At 40.6% G+C, this 18,395-nt stretch overlaps 1 protein-coding gene and 1 pseudogene across 1 annotated transcript; both read right to left on the bottom strand.

The window, feature by feature from the left end:
- Positions 1-3,003: 3,003 nt before the first annotated feature.
- On the bottom strand, positions 3,004-4,828 carry LOC107018953 (methanol O-anthraniloyltransferase-like). The gene is made up of 2 exons (XM_015219552.2): positions 4,266-4,828; positions 3,004-3,972 (listed from the first exon to the last, which is right to left on the bottom strand). Exons 1-2 carry the CDS (start codon positions 4,713-4,715, stop codon positions 3,067-3,069), a joined length of 1,356 nt encoding a protein of 451 aa, XP_015075038.1. The 5' UTR covers positions 4,716-4,828; the 3' UTR covers positions 3,004-3,066.
- A 6,049-nt stretch (positions 4,829-10,877) lies between these two features.
- The window catches only part of LOC107019333, a 29,046-nt pseudogene continuing 21,528 nt past the window's right edge, over positions 10,878-18,395 (bottom strand).

Genomic DNA, 18,395 nt, shown 5'->3' with positions numbered 1-18,395 from the left:
TCTAATTCAAATCTCTTTATTTATTTATTTATTTATTTAAATTCGCTTCATTAGGGAGGTAGTGGGTTCGAACCCCCACAGCCCCCTTATTTTCCTCTTTTTTTTCGCTGAAGAGGAGGCTATGAGGTGGTGGGTTCGAACCCCCACAGCCCCTCTATCACTAATTTATTTAAATGGGGCGAGCAACAGTGAGGTTGTGGGATCGAATCCCCACAGCCTCACTTCTTTTCTTAATTAATTTCGCCTATCCTTCAGCTTTGAGGTCGTGGGATCGATTCCCACGCCTCGCGTCTTGTTTTTCCCCATTTTTGCTTTCTTTCGCGCGTAGCTGGAGGTCGTGGGTTCAAATCCCATGCCTCCCACTTATTTTCTAAATTAATTTCCTCCTCCTCCTTCCCCCAGGTCGCGTGTTCGATCCACCCAGCCCCCATTTCTTTTCCTTCTCTTTTTATTTTTCGCGCAATACAGGGGCGAGGGTTCGATTTTCCCACCTTGTTTTTTTTTCTCTTCGAATTTCGCCGGCCCCAGCCCCAGCCCCCGGTTCGAGCACCGCATGGCACTTTTCTTTATATTTAAGGCTTACTTTGGTGAGTCTCGGGTTCGATCCCTGCAGACCTCTTTTATTTTTATTCATTTATTTTTTTGTTCAAAATTTCCAGAATTCATCTACAACTTATTTCCAGGTTCTGGAACATTACTCCACAATTTTATACATCATTTTTACGGGTTAATTTAACATTTGTGTCTTATATATTCGTTAAGGTTCTTAAGACATTTCAACCATGTGAATTTCACGATTTTAAGAGCCTCTAATTGCACATAAAAAACACGAATAACCTCTATACTATTAACATGCTAAAGAAAAACTCAAAATCATGATCACAATCTTGCACAAATACATACGTATTTACATTCATATTCCCAAAAGACACAACAAGAATACCCAACCTAAGATCACAGGGAGCTAGTGACAGGGGCATGCAACGGGAACAACCTTAGTTTCGAGGTGAATAGTTTGAATCGCAAGGGGCCTCTTGGGAAAGAAGCCAAGAGAGAAGAAACCCATACCTTAATCGATGTTCAAACGCTGATGTTGCTGCCCGAAAACTCCTCCAAACCACTCCCAATTTACTTCAACGTACACCTCACTTGACGAACTTCTCTTAGCCTTGACGTTTTGATTACTTTTTCTTTTACTTAAAAATTCTTGTGAGTTCTTCAAGTGTGATTAACTCTTGATGTATGTTCAGTTTTGAAATTATTTTTGGAAGAAACCAACGTGAGAGAGAGACATGGAGAACGTGAGAGAGAGAGAGATAGAGTGTTATTAGGATTAGGAGACTAAATTCAAGACTTAGTCAAATATGATTTAAATTAGATTAATACAAATCTGATTTATTTTAATTAATACATGAAAGGACCATTATTCCCTTAACATTTCAGATTTTTAATTAATAATTAAATCACCTTAAGTACCTATTATTTAATTTAATTTAATTTTTTTTGGATCGTTACACTAAGACTCAATTTCAATAATTTAGAGAACTTAATTTGTTTTAATTTAACTTGAGTTTAGCTTATATTGTTATATTTTTTCTTAATCAACTTAAGTGTAATATTTTTCTTCTTAATCCAATCTTAAAATAGTTAGGCTTATGTCCCTGTCTTGTACTACATTGTTGGTGATTAATTGACACATATAGGCTCATAAACACACATTATTAATTTTCTTTAGCTGCACTTCAAATGTCTTTTTGAGAAAACATTTTTCTCTTTCTCTCTTTGAAACTCAATGACTTGGATAGTTTTATGCAAAAATTATTTGATTATACAAATATTCCTTCCATATTTATTATTCTCCCAATAGTTTGATAATATATACGTATTATCTCACTAGTTAATAATTTCATACATGCATTTTAACTATCAAATACATTATGTGATACATAATCATAGAGAGAGAGAGAGGCGATTAAGATAAGAGAAAAGTGAGCGAGAGAGTCTGTGTACGAATCACACTAGATACATATATTTGGATCCAATATACATTCCAGACATATTAAGAACTAGAGATACAAAGGGACTAAGGGAGAAAGGGCATGATATAAATGTTATGAGATAATCGGTTATACATGTTTATTTAGAAAAAAAGTTTTAATTTTAAATTACTTCTCATTTTAATTCTTGATAAAATAATTTACAATTTTCACATAAATATTTACAACTTATTTCAAATTATAAAATTTTAAATTATTTCTTTTTCTCTTAAATTTCGTGTTCAGAAATCGAAAAATGAATGAGGGGACTACATATGTATGGCTCTAAANCATTTTAATTATCAAATACATTTTGAGATACATAAGAGGAAAGCGAACGAGAGAGTCTGTATGCTGATCACACATTCACACTAGATACATGTATTTGAATCCAATATACATTCCAGACATATTAAGAACTAGAGATACAAAGGGACTAAGGGAGAAAGGGCATGATATAAATACTATAATCGGTTATACATGTTTATTTAAAAAAAAGTTTAAATTTCAAATTACTTCTCATTTTAATCCTTGATAAAATAATTTATAACTGATAAAAATATTTATAACTTTATTTTAAATTATCAAATTTTAAATTATTTCTTTTTTTCTTAAATTTTGTGTTCAGAAATCAAAAAATGAATGAGGGGATACATATGTATGGCTCTAAACAAACACACTCCAACTGTCTTTTTCAGAAAATTTTTGTCTCTCTTTCTTTCACTAAAAATGAAAATCAATGATTTAAAAAGTTTGTTCTTTACTTGATCCTTCAACATCAATCTTTTGGCAATGTGGATTGGTTGTTAAACCAAAAAATAAGAAAGTATAGGTGATTTTCATAAATATTACCCCCATTAAAATAGTGCTAGGGTGAGGTGGCATGTTGCATGACATTCACTCACCTATGCGAAATGTCAAGAAAAAGTTTTAACTATTATATTGAACTTAAATTTTATCTCCAATCGAAGATAAAAAAAATTCATTGATTTATAAATATCATACATACAAGATGGACAAGTAGTTAATTCTACATTTTTGAAATTATGTTAACTCCTTCCATATTTCTTAAAGTCAAGTTATACACAACCTCTTGAAATTTTTTCATAGCAAGAGGAGGCAAACTTATGGCTATCAAAATACCCTTTTCACCACTTTCATTTTTAACAGGCACACCAAAACTAATTAAAGATACAGCTTTAGGAACTCCGCCAAAAATAGGCTCTCCCCATCCAAAATCACATTTATCAAAACCACCAGATCTATTATCTGAAATAATGAAATTCCAAGATTTTGATAACTCTGGTCTCCCTTTAATTACAATTAAATCTGTTACTGATTTAATGTACTCTTCATTCATATGATCTTTAAGTTTCTTGATCATTTCAATTGCATATGTCAATGGATTTGAACATAACAATCCTGCTTTCGATATCGCAGTTGGAGTAATAAATGCATTCCCATAATATCCGGATGGTAGTTCAAAGTTGAGTAACTTTCTGCGTATATTAATAAGATATGTCAAATGAACTATTTCTTCAGGGTGCAAATCAAGAGCAATGGTACGACATTTCCATAAAAATGCCACTAACAACTCGAATTTCGTACATCCATAATTTGGAGGAAGTTGATTTTTAATGACTTCCATCTCCTTATTTCCAAAGAAAAATGATTGTTGTATCAACTTGTCTTCAATTGATTCCCATGCAATTTTTGATTCAATTTGCTCATCAAACTCATGGTGAGTACATGTAATGGATGGTGGTGATCTAGCACTTAGTATATCCCTTTGCCATACAGGTAATATCGAAGGTGTTGAAGCTCCTTGAATTAATTCACTTAATGCATTTAGAAACAATTTGATACCATATGCATCCATCATTGTGTGATTAACTCTAAATCCAACAGCAAATCCACCACAAATAAAACGAGTCACCTATACATAGAAATATTCTAGTTTAGTTAAAAATAAATAAATTGTAATTTGCAATAGCTACAATCTCTGCTACAGCCTCTGCCCTGCAGATGAGCACGAGGTAAATCCCTTGCTGTGTAATAGCCTGTGTGGTTATGTAAACAACATTAGACAAGTTCTATGTCACAAGCTCGACTCAGAAGACATTGAGAAGGGTCAGATAACCACCCTCTAAACCAACTTAGTCATCCCGAAGGACTAGTTTAATAATTTTTTTATATAAGAAAAGAAGATTTATATAAAAGGTTATTTACCTGAATTAGCAAAAGAGGGCAACCAATCATTCCATCAGAACCAGGAACATTGTGAAGTAGTAAATCCAAATATGGACATGGTGGTTTAATAGAGTCACCTAATTTTTCAAGCTCCACATTAGCATCAGCTTCAATAAACAAGACTCCTTCACCATTGCAATTTACCATAAGCTTTTTATTAGGCCCTTCAATGAGTCTACCAGCTAATGGATAATAAAATACAAGTGTTTTAGATAATCCGTTTTTAATAATTTTTGCTGGATCTTTACCTTCCATTGAAGAATTATATTTATAAAACATTAATACAGAAACATGGAAACGAATACTCCCTTGATCATCTATTTCAGAAAGCTGTTTTATCTCATGAGGTGTTACAATTGATGGAACAACTAATTTTGGCTTGTCATGTGTAACTGAAATTGGCATAGTATTATGTGCCATACGTGCCATACGTACGTGTAACGTACTGTTATTTGGTTTAATAGGTTTAATAGAATTTAGAGTGCTAGCAACGATTGATTGATTGAGTTGTTATTTTAAAATATGAATTATTTGTACGCATTTGGAATGAGATTTATAGTGTGTCAATTACATCAAGTGAGTGTAATTCTATCACAAACACAAAAAATGTGTGGTGTGGAAATGTTGGACCCTACACTACTACAAACAAAAAAAAGATGTGTGGTGTAACCATTATTTTGTTTTTTCGAAAAAAAAAGCGTTTAACACGAGCACTATTAAATATAAGGTTTTAGTATATAATAAATTAATTATTTAATATTTAAAATTAATAATTGACAGGTTAATAAATAATTCTAGCAAATTAGTATTCATTTGGGTCATAGTAATTAATACTATTTATTGTTAGATTTTCAAAAATGATTTGAAGAACAAAAAATGAATGTTAAGGAAAAATTTATTTCTAAAATAATAGACAAGTAAAAAGACGATTCACTGATTACTATTTTGTCGGTGACTAGAAAATACGTAAAGAACATTTATGTATGTCCAACCATTTTTAAAAAGAAAACTTTTTTATTTCTTTTTAATTTCATTGTTTGTGAACGTTACATTAATAAGTCAAAAAAAATAATTTATCAATGACCATTCAATGTCAAAGTGTATAATGATTCATATTAGTCTGATCGAATATTTCTCTGTTTAATAAAACAGAGGAAAAAAAAACAGCTACGTTGGCTGTTAAATCAAATAAAAGACGAGAAACATGTGTTTTTATATAAAATACTACCCCTTCTGCTGTATTAAATTGAAAAGGTATTTAATAATAATAATAATAATAGTAATAATAATAATAATAATAATTCTCTGTAACTAAAATTGACAATTAACTTAAGATTAATATATAAAGAAAAATGTAGAAACTAACATGTTAGTTAATAACTAATAGAAAATTAATGTTCATTCGGATTCGGATTCATCATTAATAAGATAGTCTAAGGTTTATTAAGATTTCATTCTACTAATTTTTATTTTTTAATTTGATTCGATTCAATTCAAGTTTAGTCGATATTATTATTTACTTTTTGATTCAAATTTATGTGTCATATTCAATCTTACAAAGGTTATACATCTTTTTTAATATTCCCTTTTAACTCAACCGAAACATTTAAATATCTTAATATTTTATGTATTCTTCTACGTAGATTTGCCCCCGTATTATATTCATCTTAGCACTATGTTAGAGAAATATTAACTAAGAAAAATTGAATAATAATTTAAAAAAAATAATGTGTTTCAAAAGTCTGTCTTTCTATGATTGAAATTTAATTCCAATCAAACATAACATCATCATTCTATATAAGTGAGAGTCCTCAAATACTACCAAACCAATAAAAATGGCTAGTGTCACGGATTTAAAGTATTTGCTAAGAACTCCGTGCGACCCTCGACGACTTACTCACAAATGTTTCAAGATCTTGTAAGTTCAAGGAAGTCTTTAAGACTTAGATCGCTAAGAGAATGGTTACAACTTCTTGGTACCTTTACAAATGAGAGGCACCTCTATTTATACTACTTCCTAGGGACTAAAGTGCAATTAATATTTCTTTACAAGTCCCTAAAAAATTTACACTTTGGTCCCCTTTCTAGAGAATTCTACACTACTTTGGGACCTTCTCTAGCCTTCTTGAGTCTTCCAAAAGGTTCTAGAGTTCTCCGCAAAACTCTAGAACGTTCTGCCCCTATCCCAACGCAGAATTAGACTGGAATTGTGGCGGGACATCACACGCTCCCCCACCTGCGGATGTGACGGTCACGGCGCATTGCTGTAAGAACTCCTGGACTTTGTCTTTGAATTACCACAAGTCTTCATATTTCTCCCATGTGGCTTCTTCTGGAGTTTGTCCCTTCCAATGTACGAGGAACATAGAGCTGGCTTGTTGACCTCGCTTCCGTTTGGCTTGATAATCTATGATAGCCTCGATCTCCCCGTCGTGCGAGGCGATGACAGTAACGGATGCCCGTTGTGCTCAGTTCCGGCTAGGATCTTCCTTGTCCTCATGGTATGGCTTGAGGACGCTTGCATGAAACACCAGATGGAAATCGAAGTGTGGATGTAACTCCAACTTGTACGATATCTTGCCCACCTTGTCAACGATCTTGAACGGACCCTCATATTTGCGCACTAAGTTTTGATGAACGCCCCTTAGTGCCTTGAACTGTCTTGGGTTGAATTTCACCAATACCATGTCTCCTTCTTTATATACTATGGGACGATGCTTGCGGTCGGCGAACTTCTTCATCTTTTTGGCTGCCTTGTCCAAGTAGGACTTGGCAGTGTCAAGCTGCTCCTCCCATCCCTTGGCAAGATGGTATGCATCCAAACTCTTTTCCTCAAAAGCAGTCGGTAACAAATGTGGAGTTTGGGGTTTTTGGCCTGTCACCAACTCAAATAGTGTGCGCCCTATGGACTCGTTCCTCTGTAAATTATAGGAAAACTGTGCCATGTATAGGAGTCTGGACCAATCCTTCTGATGTGCACTAAGATAGTGCCTTATATAGCACTCCAATAGGGCGTTGACGCGTTCGGTCTGGCCGTCGGTCTGCGGGTGGAAACTTGTGGAGAAGTGAAGCTCTCTGCCAAGTATCTCGAACAACTCCCTCCAAAAGTTTCTGATAAAGTGTGGGTCGCGGTTGCTAATGATATGTCTCGGAAGCCTCAAATAATTCACCAAATTCTTGAAGAATAATCGAGCAGCTTCCTTTGTGGTGCAACCCGCTGTGGCGGGCATGAAGGTAGCATACTTTGAAAACCTGTCCACCACGACCATGATGTTCCAAACTCGTCGGACTTCGCAAGGAAGTGATGAAGTCCATAGTCACGCTCTCCCATGGGCGTTCTGCTACAGGTAGTGGCTTTAGTAACCCTCCTTGTTGCCTTTGCTCCACCTTATCTTGTTGGCACACAAGACAAGTTTGTACATAGCACTCGATATCATCCCACATGCGTGGCCAGAAGTAAATAGCCTCGATCAGTGCCCTCGTACGCCGCTGCCCCGGATGCCCAACCCACAGCGTATCGTGGCTTTTCTTAATGATGCGCCGCCTGATAGACCCGAACTTAGGCACATAGACCTTTCGACCGGTAGTGAGCAAAAGGCCATCTTCTATCCAAAAGCGTTTGGTTTTGCCTTGGGCAGCCAATTTCATCAGCTTCTTGGCCTCTGGATCGTGTTGCATGTCATCCTTGATTACATCTTAAATGTCACAGTGACCTGTCGTGATGGCAGCAAGCTCGGTCTTCCTACTTAGTGCGTCGGCTACAACGTTGCCTCTTCCTGCTTGTACTCCAAAACGTAGTCGAACTCGGTCAGAAAATCTTGCCATCTAGCTTGCTTTGGGGTGATCTTCTTTTTTTATTGGAAGTAGCTAGTGGCCACGTTGTCAGTTTTGACAACGGATTTGGAGCCTAGTAAGTAGTTTCTCCACGTGCGTAGGCAATGCACAATGGCGGTCATCTCTTTCTCTTGCACCGTGTATCGTTATTTGTCCTCGTTTAGTTTGCGGCTCTCAAATGTTATTGGGTGTCTATCTTGCATTAAGACTCCCCCAATGGAAAAGTCTGAGGCATCCGTATGTATTTCAAAGGTCTTGGAGAAGTCGGGCAGCGTCAAGATCGATTCTTTCGTTACTGCGGCCTTAAGACCTTCGAACTCTCTTTGACACTCCTCGCTACAAACCCACGACTTATTCTTCTTTAACAACTCAGCCAGTGGAGTAGCCACTGATGAACCTGCGATAGTAATTCGCAAGTCCAAGGAAGGATCGCTGCTCAGTCACCTTCGTGAGTGCCTCCACTCCTGGATTGCCCGAATATTTGCCTTGTCCATCCGTAGTTCGCCCTGCTGATAACATGGCCTAAGAAGTGCACCTCGTGCTAGGTGAACTCGCACTTCTCCCGCTTTACATAGAGATGGTTCTCCCGTAAGATTTGGAAGACTTCCCTCAGGTGCTCCACGTGCTCCTCTAAGGTGTTGCTATAGATGACTTATGTCATCCAAGTACACCACCACGAACTGGTCTAAGTAGGGATGAAAGATTTTGTCATCAGCGTGCAAAAGGTGTCGGGTGCGTTGATTAAGCCAAAAGGCATCACCAACCACTCGTATTCTCCGTGTCTAGTAACACACGCTGTCTTCGGCTCGTCCCCCTCCGCGATACACACTTGGTAGTAGCCTTTTCGGAGATCCATCTTAGTGAAGTATTTGTCTTGCCCAAGTCTATCAAACAAATCTGCAATCAGTATGATATGATATTTGTTCTTGATTGTTACATTATTGAGCGCCCGATAGTCGATGGATAAGTGCAATGACCCATCTTTCTTTTTCTGAAATAATACTGGCGCGCCATAAGGTGCCTTGGATGGACGGATGTGACCGGCCTCGGGGAGCTCCTTCAACTGCTTCCTTAGCTCCTCTAACTCGGGTGGAGCCATACGGTAAGGTGCATGTGCGGGTGGCTTGGTTCCGACCTCCAACTCTATCTTGTGATCTACCTCGCGCCTCAGAGGTAGAGTCTTTGGCAGCTCGTCCGACATCACGTCCTTGTTCTCTTTAAGGACAGTCTCTATGATTGGTGGCAAGGACTCCATAGTACCATTGTCTTCTCATGAACTTGCAATGGTAGCTAGGAACATCAGTTCTCCTTTCTTTAGGCCCTTCACAATCTGCATGACCGATAAGTGGGCGTGTCCTTCCTTCCCAATCTCAGCCTCTTTGCGTCTCCACCATAGCATAGCCATCTCGAACAGATACAACATGACAGTGTTGATCTTATTTTTGTCGCTTCTCACCCGACTACACTTGAAGTAATTCTCCAAGTGCCATCGAAAGTTTTCCACCTCTCGAGCATCACGGATGCCCTTGAATATAGGTGGCTTGGGAGCCACGACCCTGGCCTCCCTATCACGATCAGGTGATGCAGTTCTTCCAACCTCCACGCCTTCCTTAAGTGTTTTCACTTCGGCCTTCAGCGTCTCAATTGTGCTAAGCGCGTCCATAAGCTGACACTCCAAGGAAGTTATGGCCTCCTTCATCTCTAACTCGGCCTGCTGGCGACCCTCTAACTCCTTACGGATTTCTCGGTCTCTTCAAGGGTGAAGTCCTAAAGGGTCTTGAACTTGTCGCCTGCCACGTTGATGCGCCGACCTAATATCTCTACGGCCTGCCTTGCCACTTCCACCCTTGCGACCCATTCTTTTCCATCAATGACGTCTATGGTATCTTCGCCCAATTCTTCGTCACTTGCTTCGGCACTCGAGGGTGGATGAGATGTTAGCGCCTCGCTAGGTGTGAGTTCGGGCAGCACCTCATTACCCTTTTAATGTTTCTTCCCCTTTCGGTTTTTCATACCACCATCCATACGGACGTTGGTGGTGCTAGCGCCGTTTACGTCTCCTTCGGTAGCCATTCCCTTAGTATCAAATCTCGCTCTAATACCACTTTGTCACGGACTTAGAGTATTTGCTAAGAACTCCATGCGGCCCTCGACGACTTACTCACTAATCTTTCAAGATCTTGTAAGTTCAAGGAAGCCTTTAAGACTTAGATCGCTAAGAGAATGCTTACAACTTGCTTCATACCTTTGCAAATGAGGGGCACCTCTATTTATACTACTTCCTAGGGACTAAAGTGCAATTAATATTTACTTGTCAAGTCCCTAAAATATTTGCACTTTGCTCCCCTTTCTAGAGAATTCTACACTATTTTGGGACCTTCTCTATCCTTCTTGAGTCTTCCAAAAGGTTCTAGAGTTCTCCGCACAACTCTAGAACGTTCTGTCCCTATCCGGACGCGGAATTAGACTGGAATTGTGGAGGGACGTCACAGTAAGGCTGATTAAATTTAAAGACATTAGCTAACTCATTTTATTTGATGATGTAATGCCTCATGTTTGTTGTAAAACTCTAATTTTCTTGGAGGATCAACATTTGCTTGCAACATATTAATTAATTCAATTATAAATATAAAAAATAATGGACAAGTATTACTTATTAATGGAAAAAGGGTGGAATATTACAAGCTTCAGAATTTTGATTTATTAACTCCCAAAACATACAAATGCAGGAAAAGAAAAATTAATTCATCACTAAAATTATATTGACTCCTTCACATTTCTTAAAGTCTTGTAGACAACTTGTTGAAATTTTTCCATGATCAATGGAGGCAAATATATAGCTATCAAAATACCTTTTTCCCCCTTATTATATTTTTAACTTGCATCCCAAAACTAATTACTGATATAGCTTTTGGAACCCCACCAAAAATAGGATTTCCCCATCGAAAATCAAATTCATCAAATTCAACATATCTATTATCTGATGATATTTGAAAATTTCAAGATTTTGACAACTCTGGTCTTTCTTTAATAACCATTAAAACTATTACTGATTTAATGCAATCTACATGCATATTATCTTTGAGATTTTTGACCAATTCTACTGCATATGTCAGTGGATTTGAACATAATAATCCTGCTTTTGATATTGTAGCTGGAGTAATATATGCATTCCATATTCACGTGGCAGTTCAAAGTTGAGTGACTTTTCACGTATGTTCATTAGTAACGTGAAACGAACAATTTCTTTAGGGTGCAAATCAAAAGCAATGGTACGACATTTCCATAAAAACGCCGCTAATAACTCAAATTTCGTACATTCAGAATTTGAAGGAACTTGATTTTAATAACTTCCATCTCCATATTTCAAGAGAAAAATGATTGTTGTATCAACTTATCTACAATTGATTCCCATGAAATTTTTGATTCAATTTGCTCATCGAATTCATTGAGTACATGTAATACATGGTGATATTCTAGCACTTAGGAGATGCCTTTTCCATATAGGCAATATAGAAGGTGTTGAAGCTCCTTGAATTAATTCACTTAATGCATTTATAAACATTTTGAAGCGAGAAACATCCATCATTGTCTGATTAACTCTAAATCCAACAACAAATCTACCACAAGTAAAATGACTCACCTAAACATAAAGGGAATGAAGGTCAACTATATCTAAAATAACTAGGTGTTATGCAGAAGATAACAAAGCAAACCTCGAAAGACCATGAGTAAAAAGATACAAGTGAAAAATATATTAAAAACACAAAGATTTAACGTTGTCCGGCCAATCGACCTATATCCCACAAAAGAGATGATCAATCTACTATAAATATGAGACTACAAAATATAGAGAGAAATAACCTCAACCAATATTCACTCTGAATATAAGGAGGTTCACAAACTTTCCTCCATAAACAAAACTCTCAAAACCCTAGAACTATATTGTGAATGTTGATTAAATTAGAAAAAAGTGTTTCTATTTATAGAGTCCTAGTAGTGCTTGCATTATACTACAAAAAAACATATAAATTACGGAGGTTTTATTATAGGGGTCAAATTAACCCCCACAAATTATATCAAACCATGGAGGTTGGCTTGACCCCTAACAATTTTGATATAACTTGCGGGGTTTATTAAACCCTAAAAAGCTTAAATTTTATAATATAATATTAAGGTGCTAATGTGACGTGTCTGCTCAAAATTTTTCCCCAAGCAAAAAAAAATTCATTCTATTTTCAACTTTAACCAGGTCCTAATAAACGATAATCAGGGCTTTTCATGGTAGACTCAAAATTGAGATGTAGAATTCATGTTGGCGAAGCCACCTGTGACATCCTGCCACTTTTCCAGCCCATTTTGCAGCAGCCTGTTGGGGCAGGCCCAAGTTTGCAGCATTCTGAGCAAACAGGAAGCAGCCCAGGCGGCCCAAAGCAAGTAGGCAGCAGCCCAGGCGTCCCAAGGGACTTGGAGAGGCTTGCAGCAGACTCTAGGTCGTCCTAGAGTCTTGGAGCAGACCTTGGGGGCAGATTTTGAGGCAACCTTGGGGGCAGATTTTGAGGCAGAGTAGAAGGATTCTAGGAGCCTTTTTCGGAAGCCGTAGAGACATCTTCTAGGGATATGAAGCATGTACATAGGACTTGTAAATCAGCACTTAATTACTCTTAGGCATTAGAGTAGTATAAATAGTAGTAGCATTTCATTTGTAAAGCATCCAACAATCCAACAAGTAATATAAGTCCTTCTTCCGAAATTCTGCTTTTGTCTTTCTTCTTATTTTCTTAGCGATCCGAGTTTAAGGCTTACTTGAGTTTGCAAGAACGTGAAAGATTCGTGAGTAAACCTTCAAGTGCCGCACGGAGTCTTGTCCGAATTAAAAAGTCCGTGACAAGTGGTATCAGAGCAGGTTCATCGTAAGAAAATGACTAACGAAGGAGACGGTAGCGGCACTAGCAACACCCCCAACATTCGCTCTGATGGAGGAAAGAAAAACAAGAAAGGGAAGAACAAGCAGAAGGGAAGCGAACCCAATCTGCCCGATCTTCCACCAAGCGATCCTCCACCAAGCGATGGACAAACATTTCTCCCGCCCACTATTGTCGATGGAAGTGACGACGACAACGGCGAAGATGCCGTAGACGTTACTGTTGGACATGAGTGGATTGCCAGCGTCGAAATGGCGAAGCAAGCTGTTGAGATCTTAGGCCAGCGCTTGAATGGAATGAACAGAAACTTCAAAGACCTCGAAGAGCACGCCCTTGAGGAAGTTGAGGAAATCCGGAAGGAGTTGGAGGTACGCAAGCGGACTGAGTTAGCGATGAAGAAAACCATTACTTCCTTGGAATTCAGGTTCTTAGACGCCCTTGCGACGATTGAGACGCTGAAGAACAAGGTAGAAACTCTCGAAGAAGAGATAGAGGTTGGTTGATAAACATCACTTGGCCAGGAAAGGGAGACCAGAGTCGAGGTTCCCAAGCCACCAATATTCAAAGGTGTCCGTGACGCCTTAGAGGTGGGTAACTTCCTATGGCACTTGGAAAATTATTTCAAGTGTAATCGGGTCAGGAGCGATGCCAACAAGATCAACACTGCCGTGTTGTATCTTTCCGATGTAGCCATGTTATGGTGGAAACGCAAAGATGCCGAAATTGAGAAGGGCATTCGTACCATCGACACATGGGAACAATTCCGTGAGGAATTTAAGAAAGCTTTCTTCCCCAATAATGCCGTGTATGAGATGAAACGCAAACTCCGAGAGTTGAAGCAGACGGGAAGTATCAAGGCGTATGTGAAAGAGTTCACAATTTTAACCCTCCAAATTCCCCAACTTACGGAAGATGACATGTTGTTCACCTTCATGGACGGGCTGCAGAATTGGGCGAGGACCGATTTAGAGCGGCGTCAAGTAAAAACCATTGATGAAGCCATCACTCAAGCCGAAACCTTGACAGATTTCAAACATGATCGTTTGGACAAGGCGAAGGGCATGGAGGCAAGGGGCAGTCAAGCCAAAGGGGGGGGGGAGATCATGGCCGAGGCAGAGAACAGTCGGCACCTCCCAAACAGCGTGACCCGCCCAAACCGGATGGCAGACGGTTTGAACGCCAAAAGTTCTCGGAGAAGCGGACGCAGTCCAGCAAAGGAGACGGGTGCTATATATGTGGTGGACCACACGGTTATGCCAGGTGCCCAAAGATGAAGAGCCTTGGTGCCATCGTCCGTGAACGGAAGGAAAAGGAGGCACAAGAGAAGGCGAAATCGGCAGACACTACTCAGCTAGGCATGGTTAGTCTGTGCGGTGCTATAGCCAAACAGACCGACAAGCCAAGGGACTGCAGGACGCAATATGTGGACATCTCCATCAACGGGCAACCAGCTCGGGCCATGGTGGACTCCGGTGCCGAAGCAAATATCATGACCAAGACGATGGCGGAAAAATTGGGACTGAAAATTGTTCCAAGTAACAATCGCATCAAGACGGTCAACGCTCCACCAACTCCCGTGTGTGGAATTGCTCGTGAGGTCAGCATCACCTTAGGGAAATGGCACGGTAAAACGAATTTTACCGTTGCTCCTTTGGACATTTTCGACATCATTCTTGGGCAGGAGTTTTTTCAACGTTGTCACACAATGATTGATCCCTACCTTCAACAACTCATGGTGATGGAAGGGAAAAAATCATGCATGGTACCTCTTGTTAAGGTGCCAAAGAAAGATGGGTATGCTCATCTATCGGCCATGCAGATTGTGAAGGGCCTGAAGAAGGGAACACCGACTTTCCTTGCCACCATTGCAAATTCGGATGAAGACCATGGTGCTATGGAACCTTTGCCACCAATCATAGAAACTGTTTTGGAGGAAAACAGTGATGTGATGCCGGAGGAGCTGCCGAAGACACTACCTCCAAGGCGCGAGGTAGACCGCATGATCGAGTTGGAGGCTGGAGCCAAGCCACCTGCGCATGCAGCTTACTGCATGGCTCCGCCTGAGTTAGAGGAACTGAGGAAGCAATTGAAAGAGCTCCTCGAAGCAGGTCACATCCGTCCGTCGAAGGCACCTTATGGCGCGCCTGTCTTGTTCCAGAAAAAGAAAGACGGGTCGATGCGGTTGTGCATTGATTACAGGGCGCTCAACAAGATCACAATTAGGAACAAATATCCGATCCCGCTGATTGCAGATTTGTTTGACCGTCTTGGACAGGCTAAATACTTTACCAAGATGGATCTCCGGAAAGGCTACTATCAAGTGCGCATCGCGGAGGGGGATGAACCAAAGACAGCATGTGTAACCAGGTACGGAGCATTCGAATGGTTGGTGATGCCCTTCGGCTTAACCAACGCACCTGCCACCTTTTGCACACTGATGAACGAAATTCTACATCCCTACCTTGATCAATTCGTGGTGGTGTACTTAGACGACATAGTCATCTATAGTGACACTTTGGAGGAGCATGTGACACACTTGAAGAAAGTCTTCAAAGTTCTGCGAGATAACCAGCTTTATGTCAAGCGGGAGAAGTGCGAGTTTGCCCAACCCAAGATACACTTCTTGGGCCATGTGATCAGCCAAGGTGAGCTTCGTATGGACGAGGCAAAGGTAAAGGCGATCTAAGATTGGTAAGCACCTACCAAGGTGACCGAGCTACGTTCGTTTCTTTGACTTGCGAATTATTACCGCAGGTTCATTAGTGGGTATTCCGCTAAAGCCGCTCCACTGACCGAGTTGCTGAAGAAGAACAGGCCATGGGTATGGAGCGAGGAGTGCCAGGGAGCATTCGAAGGTCTTAAGACTGCGGTTACTGAAAAACCAGTCTTGATGCTGCCCGATTTCACAAAGACCTTCGAGATTCATACGGATGCTTCTGATTTTGCCATTGGGGGAGTCCTGATGCAGGAGAGACACCCCATAGCATTTGAAAGCCGGAAGTTAAATGAAGCTGAACGACAGTACACTGTGCAGGAGAAGGAGATGACAGCCATTGTGCATTGTCTACGCACACGGAGACACTATCTACTAGGATCCAAATTTGTGGTGAAAACTGACAACGTCGCCACTAGCTATTTTCAGTCGCAGAAAAAGATCACACCGAAGCAGGCTCGATGGCAAGACTTCTTGGCAGAATTTGACTATACCTTGGAGTACAAGCCAGGAAGGGGAAACGTAGTGGCCGATGCATTGAGCAGGAAGGCTGATCTAGCGGCTATCTCTTCAGCTCGTTGTGACTTACAAAGCGCAATCAAAGATGGTATGCGGCACGATCCAGAAGCCAAGAAGATATTGGATCTGGCTGCCCAAGGCCGAACCAGGCGTTTTTGGGTAGAAGACGGATTCTTGCTTACCACTGGCCGGAGAATTTATGTACCAAAGTTCGGTTCAATTAGACGGCAGATTATAAAGGAGAGCCACGATACACCGTGGGCGGGGCATCCAGGCCAGCGAAGGACGAGGGCGTTGATTGAAGCTCTTTATTTCTGGCCACGTATGCGGGACAATATCGAGAGTTATGTGCAGACTTGTCTTGTGTGCCAACAAGATAAGGTAGAGCAAAGGCAACCAGGAGGACTGTAGGAGCCACTTCCCGTAGCAGATCGTCCATGGGAAAGCATCACTATGGACTTCATTACTTCTTTACCGAAGTCGAATGGATTTGGCACCATTATGGTCGTGGTAGATAGGTTTTCTAAATATGCTACCTTTATGCCAGCCACAGTCGGTTGCACTGCTAAGGAAGCTGCACAACTGTTCTTTAAAAATGTAGTGAAGTATTGGGGGCTGCCGAGGTTCATCATCAGCGATCGGGATCCTCGTTTCACTGGGAACTTTTGGAATGAACTCTTTGAAATTCTCGGTTCAAAACTTCATTTTTCCACAAGTTTCCACCCCCAGACTGACGGCCAGACGGAACGCGTCAACGCCTTGTTGGAGTGCTATCTTAGGAACTATGTCAGTGCGCACCAGAAAGATTGGGCTAGGCTCTTAGACATGGCGCAATTTTCTTACAATTTGCAGAAGAGTGAATCTACTGGGCGCACACCATTCGAGTTGGCAACAGGTCAGCAACCCCAAACTCCCCATTCACTACCAACTTCGTTTGAGGGGAAGAGCTTGGGCGCTTACCATCTTGCCAAAGGTTGGGAGGAACAACTTGACGCTGCCAAATCTTATTTGGATAAGGCAGCAAAGAGAATGAAAAAGTTTGCCGACCGCAAGCGTCGTCCCACGGATTACAAAGAAGGCGACATGGTTTTGGTAAAGTTCAATCCGAGGCAGTTTAAGGCACTAAGAGGCGTTCATCATAATTTAGTGCGTAAGTATGAGGGTCCGTTCAAGATTGTTGCCAAGGTGGGCAAAATTTCATATAAGTTGGAGTTGCCTCCACATTTGAAGATCCACCCGGTCTTTCATGCAAGCGTCCTTAAGCCGTATCATGAAGATAAGGACGATCCTAGTCGGAACAAATCACAACGGGCCCCTATCACTATCACTGCCTCGCATGATCGGGAGATTGAAGCCATCATAGATTACCAAGCCAAACGGAAACGAGGACAACAAGCCAGCGCTATGTTCCTCGTACATTGGAAGGGCCAGACTCCTGAAGAAGCCACATGGGAGAAGTACGAAGACTTGTGGCAGTTCAAGGACAAAGTTTAGGAGTTTTTGCAGCGATGCGTCGCGGTCGTCGCAACATTAGGTGGGGGAGATTGTGACATCCTGCCACTTTTCCAGCCCATTTCGCAGCAGCCTGTTGGGCAGCCTGTTGGGGCAGGCCCAAGTTTGCAGCATTCTGAGCAAACAGGCAGCAGCCCAGGCGGCCCAAAGCAAGCAGGCAGCAGCCCAGGCGTCCCAAGGGACTTGGAGAGGCTTGCAGCAGACTCTAGGTCGTCCTAGAGTCTTGGAGCAGACCTTGGGGGCAGATTTTGAGGCAACCTTGGGGGCAGATTTTGAGGCAGACTAGAAGGATTCTAGGAGCCTTTTTCGGAAGCCGTAGAGACATCTTCTAGGGATATGAAGCATGTACATAGGACTTGTAAATCAGCACTTAATTACTCTTAGGCATTAGAGTAGTATAAATAGTAGTAGCATTTCATTTGTAAAGCATCCAACAATCCAACAAGTAATATAAGTCCTTCTTCCGAAATTCTGCTTTTGTCTTTCTTCTTATTTTCTTAGCGATCCGAGTTTAAGGCTTACTTGAGTTTGCAAGAACGTGAAAGATTCGTGAGTAAACCGTCAAGTGCCGCACGGAGTCTTGTCCGAATTAAAAAGTCCGTGACA

This window comes from Solanum pennellii, chromosome 5, assembly GCF_001406875.1.
Source record: "Solanum pennellii chromosome 5, SPENNV200".
NCBI lineage: Eukaryota > Viridiplantae > Streptophyta > Magnoliopsida > Solanales > Solanaceae > Solanum > Solanum pennellii.
The sequence above is the reverse complement of the archived record's forward strand: the minus strand, read 5'-3'. Positions and strand labels throughout refer to the sequence as shown.

Bases quoted from the DNA above. Each gene is read 5' to 3' on its own strand.
- LOC107018953 (XM_015219552.2), bottom strand. From the start codon at position 4,715: ATGGCACGTATGGCACATAATACTATGCCAATTTCAGTTACACATGAC. The intron at 3,973-4,265 runs GTAAATAACCTT...TTCTATGTATAG, and splicing joins GCCCTCTTTTGCTAATTCAG to GTGACTCGTTTTATTTGTGG.